Here is a 22,708-nt window from a genome sequence, read left to right as displayed (position 1 = left end):
GGATCACACAGGTTGTAATCCTTTGAAACATATGTAGGAATAAAGTATGCAATTATAACATGCGTTTTCTCCAATCCTTAAATTCTTAAATATACTCAAATACCCAAAATTTCAAGGAGTTCCTGCCTTAAAAACAGGAACTAAACCACAGTTATTTTGTGTTCTTTGCTACATTGGTTTCTATTAACCCATTTATTCGATCAGAAGAATTTTTATTCATTAAGATAGAAGAAATACACATAATTATATATATATATAACATGTAATGCTAATAAACAGCTTTATACAACAAAAATATAATACTGAAACTTGATCAAGACATTCAAAATAAGGAGAATACAAAAATTTTTTTTAATAAAATCATCTTTTACAAATTGTAAGACTTACTTTCTGCTCTTGTTGCTGTTGCTAAAATTTTTCGCTTCCATTCTTCATAATTAAGAGCTGGTTCTTCAGTCTCAATCAATGCTTTCTTAGAAGTTGGTTCAAATTCTAGAAATTAAAGAAGTCACAGAAAACATTAAACCAAAAATTGCTTGAAAGTGAAAATAATATTGGTCTGAAACTGAAATCGACAGAGAGAACAAGATTTTAACCATATATGGCCAATACTTAAATCTTTGATGTGTGACATGCACAGGGTTAGATGTAGCAGCAGAGAAGCACAAGAATTGGTGTTAAACAAAGAAATAGGGGAGAGGTTTTCAGTCAGAGCAACAATACAAGGGAGCCATCTAAATCTTGACTATTTTAGGAATCACATTTCCTTTGCATCGTTTAATTTCCAATGTACAACAGCTCCAAGTTGGTCCTGATTGAACAGGTTGAAGGGATACGGACGATTGGCAGATCTTTTGGATTGTTCTTCTCCAGTTGTAACGAAGATTTCGTCAAGGTGAGGATCAGACTAAATATCCTGACATGCAAATATGAAACCATTTTAATGAGTCACAACTCCATGCTGCAGATTCAGTGTTCAAACAACAGTTCAGTTACAGAAGAAACTAAGAATTGCAACAAGTCTTTTACCTCTGGATTTTGCATCAATTTCTTCAATAAAATTACGATGTTTCTTCTGTACAACTACTTTTTCTTCACCTGAAAAATAAAAGAAACAATACTGAAATTAGTACTGTCTTAGAATAACTTTTGCAGAATCAGAATAGAAATTTAGCCAAAGGTTGTTGCAAGCAGCCAAGATTCATCATCATCATTTAATGTCCACTTCCATGCGGTCATGGGTTGGACAGTTTGACTGAGGACTGGCAAGCCAGTAGGCTGCACCAGGCTCCAATCTGATCTGGCAAGGTTTCTACAGTTGGATGCCCTTCCTAATGCCAACCACTCTGAGAGTGTAGTGGGTGCTTCTTACATACCACCAGCATGGGAGCCAGTCAGGGTGCACTGGCATCAACCATGGTACTTTTTATGTGCTACCGGCATGGGGAGTCAGGCAGCACTAGTATCAACCCACACTTGAATGGTGCTTATTACATGTCACCAGCATGGGTGCCAGTCAGGCAGCACTGGCCACGACTACGATTTCTCTTGACTCAACAGGTCTTTTCAAGCACATTAAATCTCCTGATGCTTCAAGAGTATTTTGGAATGGGCTGGTTATGCAAAACTGGCATTGGCCATGGCTGCAATCTCACTTTACTTGCCAGATCTTCTCAACCACAGCATATCTCCAGAGGTCTCAGTCTCTTGTCATTGCTTCTGTAAGGCCGAATGTTCGAAGGTCATGCTTCACCACCTCGTCTCAGATCTTCCTTGGTTATATCTAGATTGGGGTTTCCCTTCGGTCCTTAACTGTAAATTTTCAACAGCTCAACAAATAATCCAATATTTAGAAGTCTATATTACCTTCTTGACCTATTCCTTTCATCTGGCACCACAGAGGTAGAAATGCCACCAGACCAAATAATGGCAACATCAGAAATCATTGAAAATTCTAGGATTTTTGTCACTTTTTCAATCTTAAGGTGAATATGCAAACATTGTAGATTGTTGAGTCCCCCTTTAACAGCTGGTTGTTAACCATTTACCCCACGACTACCCATTCTTTAGATTGTCCAAACTAACTTAACAAAACCAGGTTGAAATATTCACAAGGAAATTCCTTTACGCAGGTCAGCTGATTTCTTTATCATTTTGCATCCTCTTTTATCCCCTAAACTTGTATGGTTTGGACAGGTCTTCCTTAGTGTAGCATTTTGCCACACGCCTCCTTCTCACTGGATATGACCCCTTCCCCAATATAGCATCTCCCCACTGGTAACAATCCTTTGTGCTGTTCAGTCTTTGGAGTTCAACTCAGCTTTACCACTTCTTCCTTGTCTTCAGATTCCTTCTATTTCAATTGCGATCCTCTGCACACATCACAGCTCTGTTTTCTATCAAACACATCATATCTGATGCCTTTTCTCTCAACCAATTTGTTATTTCTTTATTGCCCACAACGGGCTAAACATAGAGGGGACAAACAAGGACAGATAAAAGGATTAAGTCAATTACATCGACCCCAATGTGTAACTGGTACTTAATTTATCGACTCCGAAAGGATGAAAGGCAAAGTCGACCTCGGCGGAATTTGAACTTGGAACGTAATGGCAGACGAAATACCGCTAAGCATTTCGCCCGGCGTACTAACACTTCTGCCAGCTCACCGCCTTTTCTCTCAACCAATTTCTGCTCCATCATTCACAAACACAAATGTTACACATGTAGCCAAGCATGCTTGTTCTATTTATTTGTACACCTCACAAATCTTCTCTAATCAATAGCCATGTTTCACTACCATGTGGTATTGCTCTTCAAACACAACTATAAAAAAATCTTCTGTATTTAAGCCCATGTAATGCTACTGTGTAATGTCACTGTTCAAATACAATTATATGATCTGACAATCCATTTGCTGCCAGCAGGAGTAAGAACTCCCTAAATTTTCTTTGTCAGCAGTAGAAGTGGGTTAGTATAATTAATAAGAATAAAAGTCACTGCAATAAATAAATGGACCAGCAGGGAAGAGGCTGTTTGTCAGGAATAAAGTGTCCCCTCTCTACGTGTCCTAGGCAGGTTTCTTTTGCTGTAGTTCATGGAACCCAATTCGACCCCATGCTAATGGAGTTACTGCTCATCTCGATGGTTGCTCTCCAACTGCTTAACCAGGCTGTCTTCAACATGTTGCTTCAAGGAGTGCACAGCATAGGGTCAAAGAATAGTTGAGGGTGCTCTATCTGATGATGGGGAGTGGGGGCGGGGTGATTACAGTAGAATAATAGGTTTTTAGCATGTGAATTCCTTAAGCTGAACTACATAGGAAAAAGTTTCAATTGAAATACAACACTTTAATTACAAGTTTTAATGAAATAAAAATAAGCAGGCAAATAGAAGAGACGACCAATAAAAACTCATTAAGATGCAGGTAAATGACAATCGAAAAGCTGAACTGATTATTGTGACCTAATTTCAAATGAATCGTCAAAAATAAGATATCTGGTCATTCAACTTACTTTTTATCTCCTCTGCATATTTTACAAGTTGTTCAACAAGTCGGAGAAAAACAGCTTTCTTCACACTGCAAGTCTCTCGCAATTTCAGTCGGTCAATTTTATATTTATATTTTCTGAAAATAAATAACAAGAAAAAGAATTGTTTCACTGATTCAGATGGTATTTTTTTTTTACTCTCTAAACTCTCATTTGTCAATTATTGTTCTGAAACAAACATACACAACATCCTGAATAATTCCAAACAATCATTCTTTAATATGAACTATATAATTGAACAACAGAAGCCATAGAAAACAGGTAAACCACAGGTTTTCAGCAGATTCTGAAGTGATGCCTAAGGTAACTTCATCACTTCTTTCTCCCAGTCTTGGAGGACTTCAAAATGGTCATTAATGTTACTACAGGTATGAAAAACAGTAACAGATCAACCAATGCCACTTTCGGAACTGTCTGACAAGCCTTTGTTCATGTTGACTAACTTACTTTCTAATTCTGTCAGTTGGTATACCAATAATATACTGGAATGAGATCAATAACACAAAAAAAAAACTTTTATTAATAAAACGTCTATTCCAAGAAATATCCAAATTTTAAAAGACATCTACATTTGTTAAGCTTCTATGGAGACTAGTTTTGAGCACGAATCATTTCCTTGGCATTACCAATATTCTTAGGCAAAACTGATGCTAATCACTTTTACTCTCTTCAATCAATAATATTTACCTGCAGTAGACTGAGAAGCCATTTCATGGCACCCTGCTAGAGACTCTACAGTAACACTTCTGCTAGTTTAAATTCCAAATCTGTTACTATTATTTATCTCAAACCATATCTGAAGGTTGTTATTGGATTATCAACTTAAATTAGCAGATAATCCTGCCAGAATACCCCACAATAACCTAATAGCCAACAATTGATTACATCATCAATCATTTCTTAATTAAATTAAGGCACAGCACAACACTTGAGATGATAATTGTCTTAATCACTGTTTATCAGTGTGTAGAATCGTGGCAAGGTATGGACGGTTTTCAGAGGACCGGAGAAATTATGTCTGGGTGGAGAATTATACGAGGTATAGTTCTATACAGAATACCGAAAGGATCTTCACCTCTTACATCACACCTTTCTTCCTACTTCAACGCCGATGTGGTATAATATCCTGGGAGAGAAATAATTTTGCGGCTGAGGATAGCTTTACATTGTAAATTATACACATATAAAACTTGAAACACGTGTACCGCGGAATCCTTTGTAGTTTTGTTGTTATTTTTGGGATTTACAATTTATTCTTTCACCTGAACCACGAGCTGGCATACACAGGTGCTTACAATTGTCAAGTATTACCTCTAAATTTTAATTTATATATATATATATATATAAATGTTTTCATGCCTGTGTTTGTTCCCCGCTGCCATTTGACAACTGGTATTGGTGTGTTTACATCCCAAGTAACTTAAGCAATTTGGCAAAAGAGACTGATAGAATATGATGTACCAGGCTTTAAAATTAAAAGTACTGGGATTCAATTCATTCAAGTGAAAATTCTTCAAAGAGATGCCCCAGCATGGCCACAATGAGTGAAACAAGTAAAAGATAAAAGCTAATTCAAGCAACTTACAGACAAGCAGCTTCAACTGCAGCAGCCAAGAAAAGGGTTGATTTGAAGTCAATATCAGCACATCCATTCTTTACCATAGCTGACTGGTACCTGAAATAAAAAGACATCAAAGACATCTTAGCTTTTGTGGAGTTTTAATGAGTCTTTTGCATCCATTATTGCTGTCAGTAAATCTGCAATTCTCAATTCCAAACATTACCAGAGAATTATATTCTTATTGGCAACAATCTCTCAATTACAATGAAGGAATGAAAAAAGAGATTATAAAACAACTTAGCATCAAGCCACATTACTTCATTCTGGATGAATCTAAATGAGATATTTATATATATCGTATGTGTACCATTGGATACCCTCCCACCCTTATCTACCATTCACTACATCCATTTCTCATCTTTCGCTCACCCATGCCTTTTTCAAACTTCTATCAACCCAGAAATATGGATTTCGATTTCACTTGCCTCAACAGGTCTTCGCAAGCAGAGTTTAGTTTCACCCCCTCCCCAATTTAAAATTTTTAACTTTTTCATCTATTTATTTATTTGTCTATCTATTTATCCCTGTCCATTTATTCATAAACTATATTTGCCAACTAAATATGGTGGTCCTATAGAGGATGGAGTTTGCATATTCATAATCTCCAACATCTAAAACGTAGGAATCCGAAATAATTTTTTCAGGAGAGGTGCGATGATTCTGCAGTAGCCCCTGGAGATCATGCTTCTCCAGTTAAAACCATATCAGTTAATGACTAATATTTCAATTATATTATTTCCCAAAGAGAGACAACTCCAAACATGTTTCAATAGTATGAACTCAACAGTGACAGTATTTGCTTAACTCGTGATGATAAATCTCTAAGATGCATCAAAATGTACATCGGATGGCATAAAACAAAAAACAATAGTATTTACTTTTTTAATACTTAAAAAACAAAACAATACACAGGTATTTACTATTTACCTGTTGAGTGTTTCCTGGGCCACATCAGCGATATCCGTACACCCAAACTGTACACAAAGTTCTCGAATGGAGGATTTTTGTTGTTCTCCCAACAAACTTTCAACAGTTTTGAAAGAATTTAAATATGCTTTTTTATTCAAGCCTGACAGTTTTATGGCCATCGACTGGATTAAAAGAGAAAAAAAAATTGGATTAGTATCGAAAGATCGCCCCTACTTTAAATACTTAATGAAGTAAACATATCAGGGCTTCATGGATAATAAAGATTAAAAACAAATAATTTACTAAGGCAGAATGAGTAGAAGGAATGCCACACATTCTTAGGACATCACAGAGTTCGCTTATAATGGAAGTGGGGCACGGGAGGATTGGAAAAGAAGGGGAGGGCGAAGAAACTGATCCAACACCATGGCGAAGAAGTAATTACACCAATGTAAAATCTTCTCAATAAAAGACGGGGCTGATATTTATCAGCTCGAGGACTCTCGAGTTAGTCACAGAGCACCCCATTGTTGGTCGTGCTTATGGCATTATTTGATTTTAAAATCTCTGATTATAGATTATCTTTCCAGCTCCTAGAATGGATGGACGTCTGTATTTATTTGTTGTATGTCGCCAACAAAATAATATATGACTTACAAAAATGAAGAAAAATATAGAAGAGATTAATATCATTTCGATTCACCTACCTTGTCCGATTCTTTAAGATGACATCCAAATTTGTTGGCTGCCAGATCCAAAGCTATGACACATTTACAGGACTGGCTTAATCGAAGAAATGACAAAGAAATTACATTTGGACCACTTTCCATCTTGCGACAGATTTCATTAGCATGTCTGTAATAAGATTGATCGTTTTAATAGATTTACGTTAGAATCTAAATAAGAAATAAATGAATATATTTTAACGTCAACAATTTCGATATATAAAAAAAAGATATATTTACTTGAGGACTGAAACACTTGTTAATCCGAGTTTTGTTCCCAAGACCTGAAGCATTTTCTCAGTGATTTCAATAAAACTGTTTCCCCGCTAAAACACAGCTGTTCACCTCCAACACATTAGATTTCCCGCGAAATATTGAATGATGGGAAAAAAATTAATATATTTTTATTATTTAATAAATATCAGTTGGATAATAATTTTGTTTCGATACCTATAACTATCTTATAGAAATCACCCGATCTAAATGTTTTATTTTATTTTAGATTTTAGATTGGAAACCCGACTGCTGATATAATCTCGTCCTGCCGAGTAAATTAGTCACATGATTTCATCATGGTGGGTGTTGTTTCTCTTCCATTTGTTTACTTTGAAATATTTTTAATGGAAATATTTTCTCATTTTCTTTTCCTTTTCTATTTATGTCCTCCATCTACCACAATATAACATTCTATTCTTATTCTTATTATTGCTGCCTCCGTTGCTATTTAATCTGTTTTATGTCTAATCCTTTCCTCCGCACCATCACACACACACACACACACACACACACACACACGCCCTTTCCACAATTTTTTTTTAACTTTGGATCTTTTCATTTTATTCTTAATTTAATCACTTTTTCAACATTAATATCTACACTAATAGGTTAATTCTTTACCCTCTTCATAATGTTAGAAATCCATTTTAATGAGAGACCAGACTGGAGCAATGCAAAGTCATCCTCAAGTCCCAACATTGACACATCTCACAATTATTATTATTCCAAATATTTTCTGCTACAAATCCTAATCCTAATAGATTTCTGTCCATGTTTAGTCTTCTTCACTTGACTCATACCGAATGGACCATGATTAGAACGTAAACACTTATATAATGTTACTTCTACCACCGAACGAGTCTTCTTCGTTTCTATTGATTTAATTGTTGCAATTCCCGACCGGTCTTTAAACAGAATTCCCTCACTGCCAACTGTTTCTCCACAGATTAACCTAATTTATTATTTTAAACTCTCTCATTGATCTTTAGTTTTCCTTTTTATTGAATCACTTTAAAATCAACATTACTCTCTGAAATTGTAGAAGACATTCTTATAAAACAAGGCATTTCCTAATTAATATTATTAGTCAGCAAAATTACACATACACACACCAGTACGGCGCAAGCAATTCACGATTATAGAACTCACTTTAAAAAACCAAAACAATGTTACAAGCACATACCCTCTTATATATATATAATATTTATGTGTATACATGTATATATATATATAAATGTTTAAATTTAAATATGTATATATGTTTGTCTGTGTATAGGCATTATAAGGATGTATTTATGTATGTTTATATATTTATCTATGTTTATATACATGTATGTATGTATTAAGGGTGTGTCAGCTAGTTAAGAACAAAATGTTAATTTAAGGAAAACAAAAGTATTCGAAACTTTAATATATTTATTACAGAATTTGGTATACATATTCTTAGAGGCTCACAGCGAAAGCCATTCAATACGGATTCTGAAGCGACTAAATGCGTTAATCAGGTGATCTTTATTCATGTTGGCCATAATGTCCCCAATAGCAGACATCAATGAGTCCTTGTTGATCTCCTCAACGACTCTCCAGACGCAATAGTCGAAGTGATTGGGGGGGGGGTTAAATCCGAAGTGCTGGAAGACCAAATTTTAAGGATAACATGATCAGGAAAATTTTCGAATAACCACTTCCGAGTCGTACAAGCTGTGTGAAAGGTTGGAACATGTACTGCCCCCCCCCACCCCACAAACACTTCCCTCGATCCAGGGTTTGACAACTGTCTCATTGAAGACTGCTACATTTACTCTAAGACCTTACAGGAAAAAGTGATCCGGTACAGTCCTCATTGCTTACGACCAACACAGATGATAAAAACATGGTGGCTTCAGTGTGTGTGTGTGTGGGGGGGACGAAAAGAGCCAGCTGTTATTTCTTTTGTTCACTTTTTTGGTTTTGGGCACAGTTCTCATCTGTGAAGAACATGTTGGACTCCTGGGAGTGCTTGAGTTTGTTCAGCAAGAGCTTCAATGGATCACGTGGGTTATCCCAGCTCCTATTGGGCATGGACTTTCCTCTTCTTATCACATACGCTGCACATCATTGACTCTGAGATGGAAATGATTGACATTGGTCCTCATCGACTTGCTAGGATTATCACTGATGACACCCCAAACTTTGTGGACAAACTCGACTCTTCTGACAGCATCTGATGGTCAAGAATGTTTTCTTCTTTTGGCCACAGAAGATATATTCCTTTCAGAGGCCAAGAGCTCTTTTCTGACCCTAAACATGAAAGACCTAGTGACATTTAAGATGGTTGCAATCACAGAGTAGTTGGTAGTCAAGGTAACAAGAATGACATATCTTTTCATCATCTACGTTAGATTCAAAACTTCCAGTCGGTGCTGAAAACAGTGAAGATATTTAAAGTTTGGGCCACTTAAATTTCCTAAGTTTTGTTCTCAAATAGCTGACACTCTCTGTATTTATGTTGTATATACATGTACACATCTTTCATAAATGTGTATATTGTCATTATTTAATGTTCATGTTTGATGATGCTGGTACAGGTTGGAGAGTTTGAAGGGAGTTAACAGGTCCAGTGTCTGCTTTGGCATCATTTCTACAGCTGGATGCCCTTCCTAGCACCAGCTACCCTGCAGTGTATGTTAGGTACATTTTTTTTTTATTTGTTACACCAGCACTAGTGAGGTTGCTATGCAGCCTGCACAACCAAGATACCCTTTGACTGAGTCGGGCTACCGTAGAGAGGTGAGAGAGAAGGGATCAGAACAGAACAGGTTTCTTGCTGTAGGGGAGCTACACAACTACTGACATTATGAAAGAGAGGATAGGCGTGATTTAGGTGGGATTGAAAATGGATGAAAATCTAGTGGTGATGAAATGTCAGCATAGACCCTCACAGTAAGGGGTGAGTAAGAGTGGGGACAGAATTGGAAATGTGGGTGGGTAGAGGTTGCAAGGGTGTTGAGGGGGAGTGTTCAGAGATTGTGATAGGAAATGGGTGAGAGAGTGAATATAATGAAGAACAGGTATTGAGATGTTGGTGCAGCCTTGCCAGGTGGGGCAGTCTTTTGTGCTCGCATTTCTTCAGGTGTTAGCATTGATCTCAAAGCTCTTTGGTGAAGCTTTGAGTGTGTCCTTAAAGTGCTCTTTCTGTCCACCCTGAGTGTGCTTGCCTTCCACTAATTCACTGTATAGCAGTCTTTTGGGTAGTTGTGTGTCAGGCATTCGAACAAGGTGGCCCACCCACCTGACTTGTGCTCTCTTCAGCAGTATGTAAAGGCTTGGCAGATCAGCTCAAGAGAGGACCTCCATGTCTGCGACCGTGTCTTGCCGGGTAATTTTCAACAGCTTTCTCAGGCAGTTCACATGGAAGTAGCTTAGTCTTTTGGCATGGCGTTGGTAAACCATCCATGTCTTGCAAACATATAGCAGTGCAGGCAGTCAGCTGCTTGGTACACTTTCAGCTTGGTGGCCACCCTAATGCCTGTCCTCTGCCACACTGAAGAGCAGCTGATAAGTATTAATATTAATGATAATGCAAACGAGAGAGAGATGGGCAAAAGCAAGAGGTAAAGAGATGATGTGGTTGGGTACATTGTAAGAGTGTGGGACAAATATAGTGAAAGGGGGAGGAGGAAATGCATGGTGGGTGGAGAAGAAATTGTTTGTTGGTTGAGGAGGATGAGCAATGTAAAAGATGGAGAGGACAGTGTTAAGAATGAAAGATGGATAACGGTGAGATGATTCCAGAACCAGAGTTTCATTGAGGTCAGCAGGTCTTCTCAAGAACCACATCTGGCTTGTCATCTCCTTCATGAGGTTTATGGTTTTGAGGTCAGTCTTCACCACTTTGTTGTCTTCTTGGGTCTCCCTCTTCTTTAAGCTCTTTCCACATTCAGTGACACTTCTCTATACACCTGTGTTTCATCCATATGCATCACATGTCTGTACCAGTGCAGTCTTCTTCTTTCTTCCGATTTCTCTTATTTCCAGTTTTTTCTTTCAGCACATTTATGCTATGTTGTTTATGCACATCCTGCAGAGCATGCTAGCTTTATTTTTCTCCAGTCTTCTCAAAATCCTCTCCATTCCAGGCCCATATCTCACTTCCATGTAGCATTACAGTTTTAACACAAGCATCATACAATCTGTTTCTCACTCTGTGAGAAAAGACTATTGTTGCCAGCAGTGGTAGTAGCAGCTCTCTGAACTTTCTCCAACCTATTCACACACTGGCTACTATATTTTTTTTTCGTGCAATCACCTCCCCTGCTAATTAAATATTGCCTTCTATTTCTAGTGGACCTTCCAGGTATTTAAGAGATCTGTTTCCAGTGTGCTCATAGTTTGTATTGTTCCAGTACATCTGTCACATATGAAGCTGACATTCTCTGATAGTCTTGTATGTCCATAGCTTACAGTGTGTATAGCATAGGGGAATTGATACCTATTCCTTTTCTGCATATCAAACAAGATCATATCCCTGAAGTGTGTGTGTGTATATATGTATATATATACATGTGTGTGTGTGTATGTATATACAGGGTGCATAAGATATTTAAGGACAGATTTGTTTATGAAAAACAAATATATAATAACATGTTCAATTAAATATAATTATGCAAACTGAATGTTAAGCAATGATCGTTAATGCTGTAATCTAGATCTTATGGTAATATTTGTATCAAGTTGTGAGGGTTTCTAAGAAAGGTCATGTGGTTTACAAGTTGTTTTTATATTGTAATTCAGCTGTTGTAGGGCAATTTTTCTTTTTAATGTTTGGACTTCTTCTAAAATAATATAATGGGGAATATGGGGGAAGGGAGGCAGGGTAAGTCTAAGAAATTTGGTTGGTTTTAGCATGAAAAGAAAACATCAGATTTAGTGTATTAAATTTTTAAAAACTTTTTCTGGAAATATCTAACTTTTAAACATAATTTTTCAGAGGACAGAAGTGCAACCATCTGCTACCATTTTGTGCCAGTCACTATTGGGACCTCAGGTGTTTTCAGACCCCACACTGCTGATTTCCTCAGCCAAATCAGGATTCGTGAAGCCCATCTGAGAAATGAGCTCCATCAGGTGGGGTGGCTGTTGCACTATCCATGGCAACACCTTTGCAATCGTGTCTGTGAGGCATGGCTAAACATGCCATTTGTTCTGGGATGTATAACCTGTCACTCCATCCCCTCCATCTTCTGCTACTTACTTCCCTCCACTCCTTTTCTTTTTCTTTGTTTCCTTGCTGAGGTAGTTATAATCAATGATTTGATCTTTTATACTTCTAATGCTTTTTCTTTCTTTTTCTTCCTGTAAAAATGTTAATTTTTCTGTCTTCATTAATCTATTTCTTTATTTCCAGCCATCAACACCACAATTATCACCACAGGAAGAGCAAGAAAAACTTCTCGATGAAGCTACAAAAGTGGTTAAGAGTCAATCTTTTCAGATGAAAAGATGTTTGGTAAATATCTTCTCCCATTTCCATTTGTTGTTGCTAAAACTAAGTGGTAAAATATCAATGGCTTTTTACAGTTCTTGTTGAAGTAAGGTGGAGAGGAGGTTCTGCTAGGTTCCTCACCAGCAGAGAAAAGAAGGGTCTGGAAGCTTAAGGCTCCTCTGAATGGACAGGGATTTAGAGACATATTACTTGAAGCTTTTGATGAAAAAGAGGAGGATATAGCATCATATAATGGGGAGGACAACTGGAGGTTCCTACAGGACAACCTCTTGAGGGCCACTAACCAGATCTGTGGCTGGTGCAAAGTCCCCTCTCAACCTAAGGTAATGTGGTGGTGGAACAATGTATTTGACAGGGCCATTAGAGAAAAGAAACGGGCATGGAAGGACTGGAAGAACAGTGGTAGCAGGGAACAGTATCAGATCACTAGAAGGGAAGCTAGGAGACAGGTGTACTTAGCCAGAGGGGAAGCAGATAGGACAAAATTTACCAATATTCTGCATCGTGAGGACTAGAGACTTGAAGTGTTTTGTATTGCAAGACAGTGTGAGAGAATCGTGATGTCATAGGAGAGAAATGTATCCGCATGGATGGTGGCTCACTTACATATGATGATGCTGCAGAGAGAGAGACTTGGAGATGCTACTATGAAAGGTTGCTAAATGAAGAGAATGAATGTGAGAAAGAGAGTCTGCCAAATGTTGACCCAACAGAGGGACCAGCTATCCGAATTGACAGTACCTTGGTAGATAAAGCAATTGAGGGTATGAAGACAGGGAAACCCCTCAGCCCATCAGGAATCACTGTAGAGATGCTTAAAAAATCTGGCAGTGTAGGCTGTAGCCTAGTTACCCATATAGTCAACCAGGTGATACATGGAGTCATACCTAATGACTGGTATAGCAGCACCATAGTCAACTGCTACAAAGGTAAAGGTGACGCTTTAGATAGGAATAATTACAGAGGTGTCAAATTGTTGGATCAGGTGATGAAAGTGATAGAGAGGGTCATGTCCCAATTAATTAGGGAGAGGGTTAGTTTAGACGAGATGCAGTGGGTTTGTGCCAGGGAAAAGCACCACTGATACTATATTTCTGGTAAGACAACTGCAGGAGAAATTCCTAGCCAAAGATAAACCTCTGAACTTGGTTTTTGTTGACATGGAGAAAGCCTTTGTCAGGGTCCCTTGATCCCTTTTCTGGTGGTCACTACGGAAACTAGTGATAGACAAGTGGTTGGTGAGAGCTGTACAAGGATGTTGTCAGTAAGGTGAGGGTTGGCAATGAGTATAGTGAAGAATTCCGGGTACAAGTAGGGGTTCACCAAAGATCAGTCTTCAGGTCTCTCTTATTCATTATAGTCCTCCAGGCAATAACAGAAGAATTCAAGAATGGCTGCCCCTGGGATCTCCTCTATGCTGACGACCTTGCTCTTATTGCTGAGTCATTACCAGAACTAGGTGTGGAAGCAAGGTCTAAAATCGAAGGGCCCTAGAATCAATCTAGCAAAAACCAAAGTCTTAGTAAGTAGGAAGGCTGACAAATCACAAATCCCTTCAGGTAGATGACCCTGCTCGATCTGTAGAAAAGGTGTAGGTAGAAACTCCATAAGGTGTACCCAGTGTAAGCTGTGGACGCATAAGAAGTGCAGCAATATCAAAGGAAGGTTAACTGGAAAGATAGTTTTTGTGTGTGACAAATGCACAGGGACAATAAACACCGAAGATGTACAGAAAACAGATTCCATTACATGCTAGTGGGGAAAAGAAGGGGTAGTGGATAGCTTCTGTTACCTAGGTGACCAAGTCAGTAGTGGGGGCTAGATGCTCTGAGAGCATAGCTGCTAGAATAAGAATAGTCTGGGCAAAGTACAGAGAGCTTTTACCTCTGTTAGTAACAAAAGGCCTCTCGCTCAGAGTGAAAGGCAGACTGTATGACACATGTATACGAACAGCCATGCTAAACGGCAGTGAAACATGGGCTGTGACCACTGAGGACATGTGTAACCTTGCAAGGAATGAAGGTAGTATACTCCACTAGATGTGTAAAGTCTGTGCATACACAACAGAGTGTTAGCGCCCAGAGAGAAAAGTTAGACATAAGAAGCATGAGATGTGGTGTGCAAGAGAGACGACTGCGCTGGTATGGTCATGTGTTGGGTATGGATGAGGACAGCTGTGTGAAGAAGTGTCACACCCTAACAGAGGAGGGAACTGATGCCAGTGTTGCATAACTGGCCTGTTTAAAAGTACCCTTTAATTGTTGGGTAATATGCTGTGCTTGAGAAGACCTGTTGAGTCAAGTGAAATCGTTGTCGTGGCCGATGCCAGTGCCACCTGACTGGCATGTAGAAAGCACCATTGGAGTGTGGCCAATGCCAGTGTTGGTGGCACATAGAAAGCACCATCTGTGTGTGGTCTATGTCAGTGCCGCCTGACTGGCCCCCGTGCTGGTGGCACATGAAAGACACCCACTACACTCTAGGAGTGGTTGGCATTAGGAAGGGCATCCAGCTGTAAAAACCTTGCCAGATCAGATTGGAGCCTGGTGCAGTCTTTTGGATTGCCAGTCCTCAGTCAAGCTGTCCAACCCATGCCAGCATGGAAAACAGACATTAAATGACGATGATGATGATGATGATTTTTGTTTTAAAGTCAGTTGAAAAAGCTGCTGAGTTGTGCATGATTTGAACTTTGAGATGGGAACTAAATAGTTTTAATTAAATATAGTTGACTTGTTAACACGTGTGACATAGTTCATCCTTTTGTTAACCTTTCACCTTACTAACATTGATAAAATATATCAACATGAGCAGGATACATGTTCCTAATTATCAACACCTCCTAACAGAGGTGGGTGGAGGATCTACAGAATGATGCATGTAAAAAAAAAAAAATTCATAATCAAATGAAATTTTCTAAGAGGAAGAAAACAAGATTAGTGGTAATTGATATTAAATCCCACAGAAGTGGGGAGATAATTTTATGAAATTTAGAATTAATCTCACAAAATTAATTTACATTCCCAGGGGAAATGAAGTTTGATTATTTGTAGGTAAAGGGAAACAACTTTAGATATGTTCCTGTCTAGTTGACATCATCTTTGCAAGCTAGTTTCACTCTTTATTCTAGCCAAAAGATGCCATCTTTTTCTTTCTGTTTGTTCCTCATCAATCCAAATAGTTTCCTTTTCCAGTTACAAATTTACACTTTCACTGTCCCAGGAATAATGAGTTGTCAGAAATTGAGAAGACTAATTTGTCATTTCTCTTTACAAACAATATTTTAATGAATGGTCTCCGTATTTCAGAACTTGGTGTTGGTGTCATGTATAAAAGTACCCAATCCACTCTGAAAAGTGGTTGGCATTAGGAAGGGCATCTTGATTATTGCACTGCTTATTAACATGTTTTTAACTCGAGATATTCTCCACCTTAAAAAGCTCTAAAATTCCTTGAATATCTATAACAAAAGATATTTCTACAACTTAACCCTGAGAAACTAATGTTAGAAATGGAATAAATCTGAAACTAGAAACAATTTGATGAATTTTAGTTCCTTGGATTCAAAATATGGATAGACTGTGATTGCTTACTATGGCCCCTTTTTTTCTTTTTTTAATATTTAGGACAAAGGAAAATTAATGGAAGGCTTAAAGCATGCTTCAAACATGCTGGGAGAGCTGAGGACATCTTTATTGTCTCCAAAGACCTATTATGAGCTCTGTATCCTTTTTAAATGTTTGTCACCTTTTATATTTGTCTTACCTCTGACTGTTCATAGAATAATGAGCTGTCATATTAAAAGCATTAATTTTTTTTAAAAACCAATTAATCAATATATCTGATAAATTCAGTGCTTAATGAATTTAATGTCAGTGTTTTTGTGAAATCTTTTTATCATACTCTACTCCAATCAGTAAAATGATGATAGAGGCATGGCCGAGTGGTCCTACTATGTGGCGCTTTGTACAAGTGTTTTCCACTACAGCCATGGATTTGGTTGATGGAAACTGAAAGAAGCTTGTCGTGTATCTGTGTGTGTGTGTGTGTGCTTTTGTGTCTGTGTTTGTCCCCTCCACCACTTGGCAACTGATGTTGGTGTGTTTACATCCCTGTAACCTAGCAGTTTGGCAAAAAGACACTGATAGAATAAACACCAGGCTTTAAAAAAGTAAGTACTGGGGGTTGATTCATTTGATTAAAATTCTTGAAGGTAGAGCCCTAGCATGGCTGACGGAAACAAGTAAAAAGAGAAAAAATAAAACTAATTGCTAAATAGAATTATTTTTTTTTTGCTGTGATTTCTTATTTCTTATATGAGAAGCTCTAAATGTAGCTCTAAGCCTATGGTTGTGTTTTTCTTTGACTTTCCTTTGATATGGCCATCTCTGATGAATTGCGTCATTTGGAGCTCTATCTTGTAGAAGAGTTCCAGAAAGGTCGAAAAGTTGCTGACTTGTATGAACTTGTACAATATGCTGGCAATATAGTGCCACGCCTGTAAGTATTCTTTCCTTTTCAAGTGATTTGTGGGTAAATGACTGGATTCTAGTTTTTCTTTAAAATGTTGTTAGGGACTTAAGAAATTTATTCCTCTAAATTTATACATTTTTGGGATCTTTTCCGTTTGGCTGCTAATTTCAATTTCTGTTCACATTGATTTCATATTCAGTATAATGATACACTTTTATAAGCTGATCAATGCCATGAAAATCACTTTTGCTATAAATCAATAAATAAAGAGTTATTAGTAATTAAAGTTTGAAAATTTTGGGTAATTTTAGCCAATCGTAAGCCGCAGACACATGCATGCCTGTTTCCATAGTAACAAGCTGAATATGAGAACTCTTTTGTCTGCGAGAAAACCTGTGTTGACAAATATATTGAAACCACCTGTTCTACTGTTTTACCCGCCTGGAAATTTTACTGTTCTGCCTGATTATGGCAGCAAGCTCCGGTAACCTCACATCTATAATGGAGATCACATTAAATGCATATTGAATGCTTAAAACTACAAAAGACAAGTTGTTTACTCATTTTTCGCATGTAGAATACAAATATTGACAACATGTGCTATTTTTAGGATAGTGACAAAAGAAAATGACAGTTTCCAAATCCTGCTTCCTGACTGGGTAAAAAATGTCAAACTTTAAAGATCTATAACTTTTTTTTTTTTAAATTTTTCTGGAAAAGTGAAATATCTCCAGCAATTCAGCTTGGAAAAATGCATTAATGTACCAAATTTTAAAATTTTCAATAAACTTTAATTTTTGAAACCTTGGCAGCCAAATAGAAAAGATCCCATTTTTCAAATAATTCCCTGAAAATGTATGAGCCTTTTTTTTTTTTGTTACATTTGGTAATATTTTGATTGTACAAAAGCACAATATTAATTCTGTCAATGAGAAAAACATGTAAAACAGGTTTTTCGCTATGGTTTTGATTCTTAGATGTAGTTTACTCTATTTACTGCATGCTACCCTTGGAAAAGGAATGAATATCACAATACACATTTCCCATTGTCTTGAATACTTTACTCTTTCAAATCCAAGTGAAGAAGGCATGTGTCACAGAGACATTTTGCTGGTTACTTCAGCGAGGAAATGTTTTCTTTAAAAAAAATCTGAATAGAAGTTGATAAATTCAAAACCTTATATATTGTATAGGTTATATATATGTATGTGTGTGTGTGTGTGTGTATAATTATTGGTGCAGCTTCCTGGCTTACCAGTTATCAGTCAAACCATCCAACCCATGCCAGCATGGAAAGCAGACATTAATCAGTGATGATATATATCCTTAGGGGATGTAAAAGTTGAAATGGACAAGTGAAGCTGCAATCTGCTGTTATAGCTAATTATTGTGATTGATATTTGAAATGAATATTCGGGAAGGTCTAAAAATTTTTTATTATATTTAGAAATCTATTCCAATGAAATGATGGTCTGTCAATATGAAGTTTATTTATTTATTTCTTGTAGCTATTTACTCATAACTGTTGGTGTTGTTTATATCAAATCGAACGAACTCTCTCGCAAAGACATTCTGAAAGACTTGGTAGAGATGTGCCGTGGTGTCCAACATCCTCTTCGAGGTCTCTTTTTGAGAAACTACTTATTACAGTGTACTCGCAATGTTTTACCAGACGTAGCTGACGAAGCAGGGTAATTATTTATGTTCTTTTGATTGGATCACTTTGTAAAGAAATATTTATATTTGATGAAATATATATTTTAAACCTCCAAATATTATTTTCAAATAGAAATTCTGCATTGTTTATGAAATACTGGTTTCATATGTTGGCATATGGCATACAGAAAACCCCCACTACACTCTCAGAGTGGTTGGTATTAGGAAGGGCATCCAGCCATAGAAACCTTGCCAAATCAGATTGGAATCTGGTACAGCCCCCTGGCTTACCAGTTTTCAGTCAAGCTGTCCAACCCATACCAGCATGGAAAGCAGACGTTAGACGGCAATAAGGACAAAAGCCAACAATTTAAACCTGAGTGCTCAACTCGTACTCATTTTATCAACCCCGAAAGGATGAAAAGCAATGAAAACCTCAGTGGCATTTGAACTCAAGAATGTTGAAGTCAAAGAAATGCCGCTAAGCCTTTAGTCCAGTGTGGTAAGGATTCCTGCTAGCTCCCCACCTTAATTGTAAGATTAACAAATTAAATCTCATCAATGCATAAACATTGCTGACTGCATCCCCAGGGCAGGCAGTTTGTTTGATTTCTGTGATGACTTTATTGTAGTCACTCATTCAACAAAGCAACCTGAATGTGTTGGCTTAATCTACTTGAAATAGGAGACAAATCTCCCTCAAATCACTTCCTATGAACTTAAAAGGAAGGGCTCATCCGATGATATACTCCTAGAACCCATCACTAAACCTCTCATCAAATGACCCCCCCCCCACTATTTGTCAATATTCTATGAAATTTTAATAACTTTCAGACAAACTATGAACTGTAATATTACAAAACATCATTTTTGGAATCATTCTCAGTCAATTTCTGATTATTGCTTTCTAGAAATTCTGCCAACAATCAAGAGGTTTGGAGCCCAAAGCATGTAGATGGCAGAGAAAGAAAGTAAGTCTTCTTCATTTACTGTTTGATGATTAATGCAGGATTGGTTGGAGTAAATGATTAATTATTAAGACCATTTTTGACAGGGTACTCTAGAGCTTGGCTTTCAATTACTACTTGTTTGCAAAGCTTTATTCCAGTATGTTGCCACTCCTTATATTGTGTCTGTATGTGTGTGGATTGTTTATTTTTTTGATGTTGTTATATGTAAAAACAATTTAACATTAAACTGAAGGATTACGCAAATATTTATTAAACTTTTATAAAGAAGCAGTTGACAGTGACTTTGAAGTTTTACCCTGCTTGCCTTTATCAGACTCTATATATAGTTTCAGCAGAAATGAAAAGTTAAGAACTACTTACATTTTTTTTTAAATGTTACATTATCCTTTGTCCCCTTTCAGTCTTGATCCCTTTTTTTCTTCCACTTTGGTCTCTTTTCCATCCTCTTCTGATCCTAATTCTCTCTCATCACTCTTCTATCCCTCCTCTTTGTCATGTTACATTGAATAGAGACAAGATATGGTAGTGAGTGGGGTGTCTTTAGATCTGCCTGAGACAAGACAGCCTCTCTTATTCTGAGAGCCTGATAAAATGGATCGAGTAACTCTGTAAAATATTGGCATTAAAAATGACGTCCAGCTGAAGAAACCATTCTAAAAATAGTTGGGGATCTCATCTAGGAAGGTCGTAAATTTATGAATAATAACCACTGATTTGTCTAACTTAGGTCAGCAGGAAAATGCAAATGTAAAATGATGATGGATATCATCATCATCATCAACATGTCTGCATACTCTCTACCCACCCATCTACCCTTCCTGTTCTTCTGTCTCTCCCCTATTTATCTTGAGTACTCACTCCCACACCTTGTTGCTCCCAATTTTTATCGTTTTCAGCCTTAATTACTCCCACCTACTTTTCTATAATATAAGGTAGGCATGTATCAGCCCTGTTGCAAGAAACCTCTTCCTGTCCCTTCTTTCAACCATTCAACACCTAGAATAAAGCTACTTTGTGCTTTACTGTACCTCTACTTAGTCAAGGGGAATATTAATCTTGTGAGGTACATGGTCACTTCATTAGTGCCAGTGCCATAAAAAGAAAAAAAGGTACCCTCTGTAAAATGATTGGTGTAGAGACACCTTGCCAAAGCAGGCATTAGAGAAAATAGCCCTGCTCATTGGACCTTGATGAACTATGCCAGTATGGAAGATAAATGGTAAATAATGATGATATACATACATACATTATCATCATCATTTGATGTCTGTTTTTGATGCTGGCATGGGTTGGATGATTTGGCAAGCCAGAGAACTACACCCGGGTCTATTGTCTGCTGGTTGCTCTTCCTAATGCCAACTACTTTACAGTGTGTTCTGGGTGCTTTCTGTGTGGCCCCAGCACCAGCAGGGTTGCCGAATGGCTTGCAAGACAAAGACCTCTCAGATGAGAGAGAGAGGGAGCAGAATCGAGGGGAAGTAGCTGTGTGTCAGGTAAGAGGTTAGCATATAACAGAGGGGACAGGTATGTAAAGAGACAGAGTGATTCACTTGTTATTGTTAGTCTCTGGATTAAGAAATAAAAAAAGCAAAACCAAAACCATTTGGTTTGAAACAAAACCTTTTGATAAAGAACTTAAAAATTTTCAATTTTTTTTCTTTTAGTGGTGAGGGAGACTATGGGTCTATACGTGATTCCATAGACTTCATCCTGCTGAATTTCTCTGAAATGAATAAATTATGGGTCCGCATGCAACACCAAGGCCATTCTCGTGATAAAGACAAACGTGAGCAAGAGAGACGAGAATTGCGTATCTTGGTTGGAACCAATCTCGTTCGCTTGAGTCAATTAGAAACAATTGATGTGGACAAATATAAAAAGGTAATGTTTTTTTTTTTTTTTATTTAATAGAGAATTGTTTCTTGTTGCTTCATTTGATAAAAGTTATTTATGTAATAACTCCTGTCTCCTTTCAAAAAAAATTCTACGTTCAGTCATACAAGTTGGTCTTAGGTTCACACCCACGTATCAAGTCTGGCTTTAAATATTAGTTAACTGTCCAACACAAACAAATATTACTTTCTGTACTAAATTAATTAAGGCTGAATTTAATTACATACCTTCATCTTACCGATACTTGGATGAGGTGATTTAGCATTGTTGAATGACTATATCTGATTGCCATTAATATTGTTGTTTTTTGTTTGTGGTTTATTTTTACAATTAATAAGTCTTAGTAAGTAGGAAAGCAGACAAATCACTAATGCCTTCAGGTAGATGGCCTTGCTCAATCTATAGAAGAGGTGTAGGTAGAAATTCCACAAGATGTACCTTGTGTAAGCGATGGACACATAAAATGTGCAGCAGTTATCAGAGGAAGGTTAATAAGGAAACTGGTTTTTGTGTGTGGAAGGTGTACAGGTACAATAAACATTAAAGTGTACAGAAAATAGACTCCATCAAATGCCAGTGGGGTAAGCTAGTGGGTAATAGCTTCCTTTATCTAGGTGACCAAGTCAGTAGTGGATGTGGATGCTCTGAGAGTGTAGGCTAGGTCAGGTTCAGAGAACTCCTACCTCTGTTGGCAACAAAGGGCCTCTCCCTCAGAATGAAAGATAGACTGTATGATACCTATGTGCAAATAGCTATGTTACACGGCAGTGAAACATGGGCTGTGACTGCTGAGGACATGTAGGCTTGAAAGAAATGAAGCCAGCATGCTTCACTGGATGTGCAATGTCAGTGGTATGTACGACAGAGTGTAAGCATCTTGATAGAAAAGTTTGGCATCAGATGTGGTGTGCAAAAGAGATAACTGCACTGGTATGGATGAGGACAGCTGTGTAAAGAAGTGCCAATCTTTAATTGTGGAAGGAGTAGATCCAGGAAGACATTGGATGAGGTGATGAAGCATGATCTTCGAACGGAGGCACTGACTTGTGACTGAGACCCTTGGCAATATGCCATGCTTGAGAAGATCTGTCAAGCCAAGTGAAATTGTAATTGTGACCAATGCTGGTGTCACATAACTGGCACCCGTG

The 22,708-nt window shown here is 37.5% G+C and overlaps 2 protein-coding genes across 3 annotated transcripts in view; one reads left to right on the top strand and one right to left on the bottom strand.

The window, feature by feature from the left end:
• LOC106874197 (origin recognition complex subunit 6) overlaps positions 1 to 7,188 on the bottom strand; it is a 9,650-nt gene extending 2,462 nt beyond the window's left edge. The window contains exons 1-7 of the mRNA XM_014921852.2: positions 7,047 to 7,188; positions 6,789 to 6,936; positions 6,100 to 6,263; positions 5,137 to 5,226; positions 3,516 to 3,628; positions 1,030 to 1,098; positions 388 to 492 (exon numbers count right to left, since the gene is read on the bottom strand). Coding sequence (XP_014777338.1) covers positions 388 to 492; positions 1,030 to 1,098; positions 3,516 to 3,628; positions 5,137 to 5,226; positions 6,100 to 6,263; positions 6,789 to 6,936; positions 7,047 to 7,099 — 742 coding nt within the window. The 5' untranslated portion in view covers positions 7,100 to 7,188. The remainder of the gene's footprint in view (positions 1 to 387; positions 493 to 1,029; positions 1,099 to 3,515; positions 3,629 to 5,136; positions 5,227 to 6,099; positions 6,264 to 6,788; positions 6,937 to 7,046) is intronic.
• Positions 7,189 to 7,281: 93 nt separating this feature from the next.
• LOC106874199 (vacuolar protein sorting-associated protein 35) overlaps positions 7,282 to 22,708 on the top strand; it is a 37,467-nt gene continuing 22,040 nt past the window's right edge. For both annotated transcript variants that reach the window (XM_014921855.2, XM_014921853.2), the window contains exons 1-7: positions 7,282 to 7,381; positions 12,469 to 12,570; positions 16,194 to 16,290; positions 16,944 to 17,067; positions 18,549 to 18,731; positions 19,608 to 19,667; positions 21,332 to 21,548. In XM_014921855.2, the coding sequence (XP_014777341.1) occupies positions 7,379 to 7,381; positions 12,469 to 12,570; positions 16,194 to 16,290; positions 16,944 to 17,067; positions 18,549 to 18,731; positions 19,608 to 19,667; positions 21,332 to 21,548 (786 nt within the window). In that variant the 5' untranslated portion in view covers positions 7,282 to 7,378. The remainder of the gene's footprint in view (positions 7,382 to 12,468; positions 12,571 to 16,193; positions 16,291 to 16,943; positions 17,068 to 18,548; positions 18,732 to 19,607; positions 19,668 to 21,331; positions 21,549 to 22,708) is intronic.

The sequence above is a fragment of the Octopus bimaculoides genome, chromosome 1 (assembly GCF_001194135.2).
Source record: "Octopus bimaculoides isolate UCB-OBI-ISO-001 chromosome 1, ASM119413v2, whole genome shotgun sequence".
Taxonomy (NCBI): domain Eukaryota; kingdom Metazoa; phylum Mollusca; class Cephalopoda; order Octopoda; family Octopodidae; genus Octopus; species Octopus bimaculoides.
Note: the sequence above shows the minus strand (reverse complement) of the source record. Positions and strands in the feature narration are given on the sequence as shown.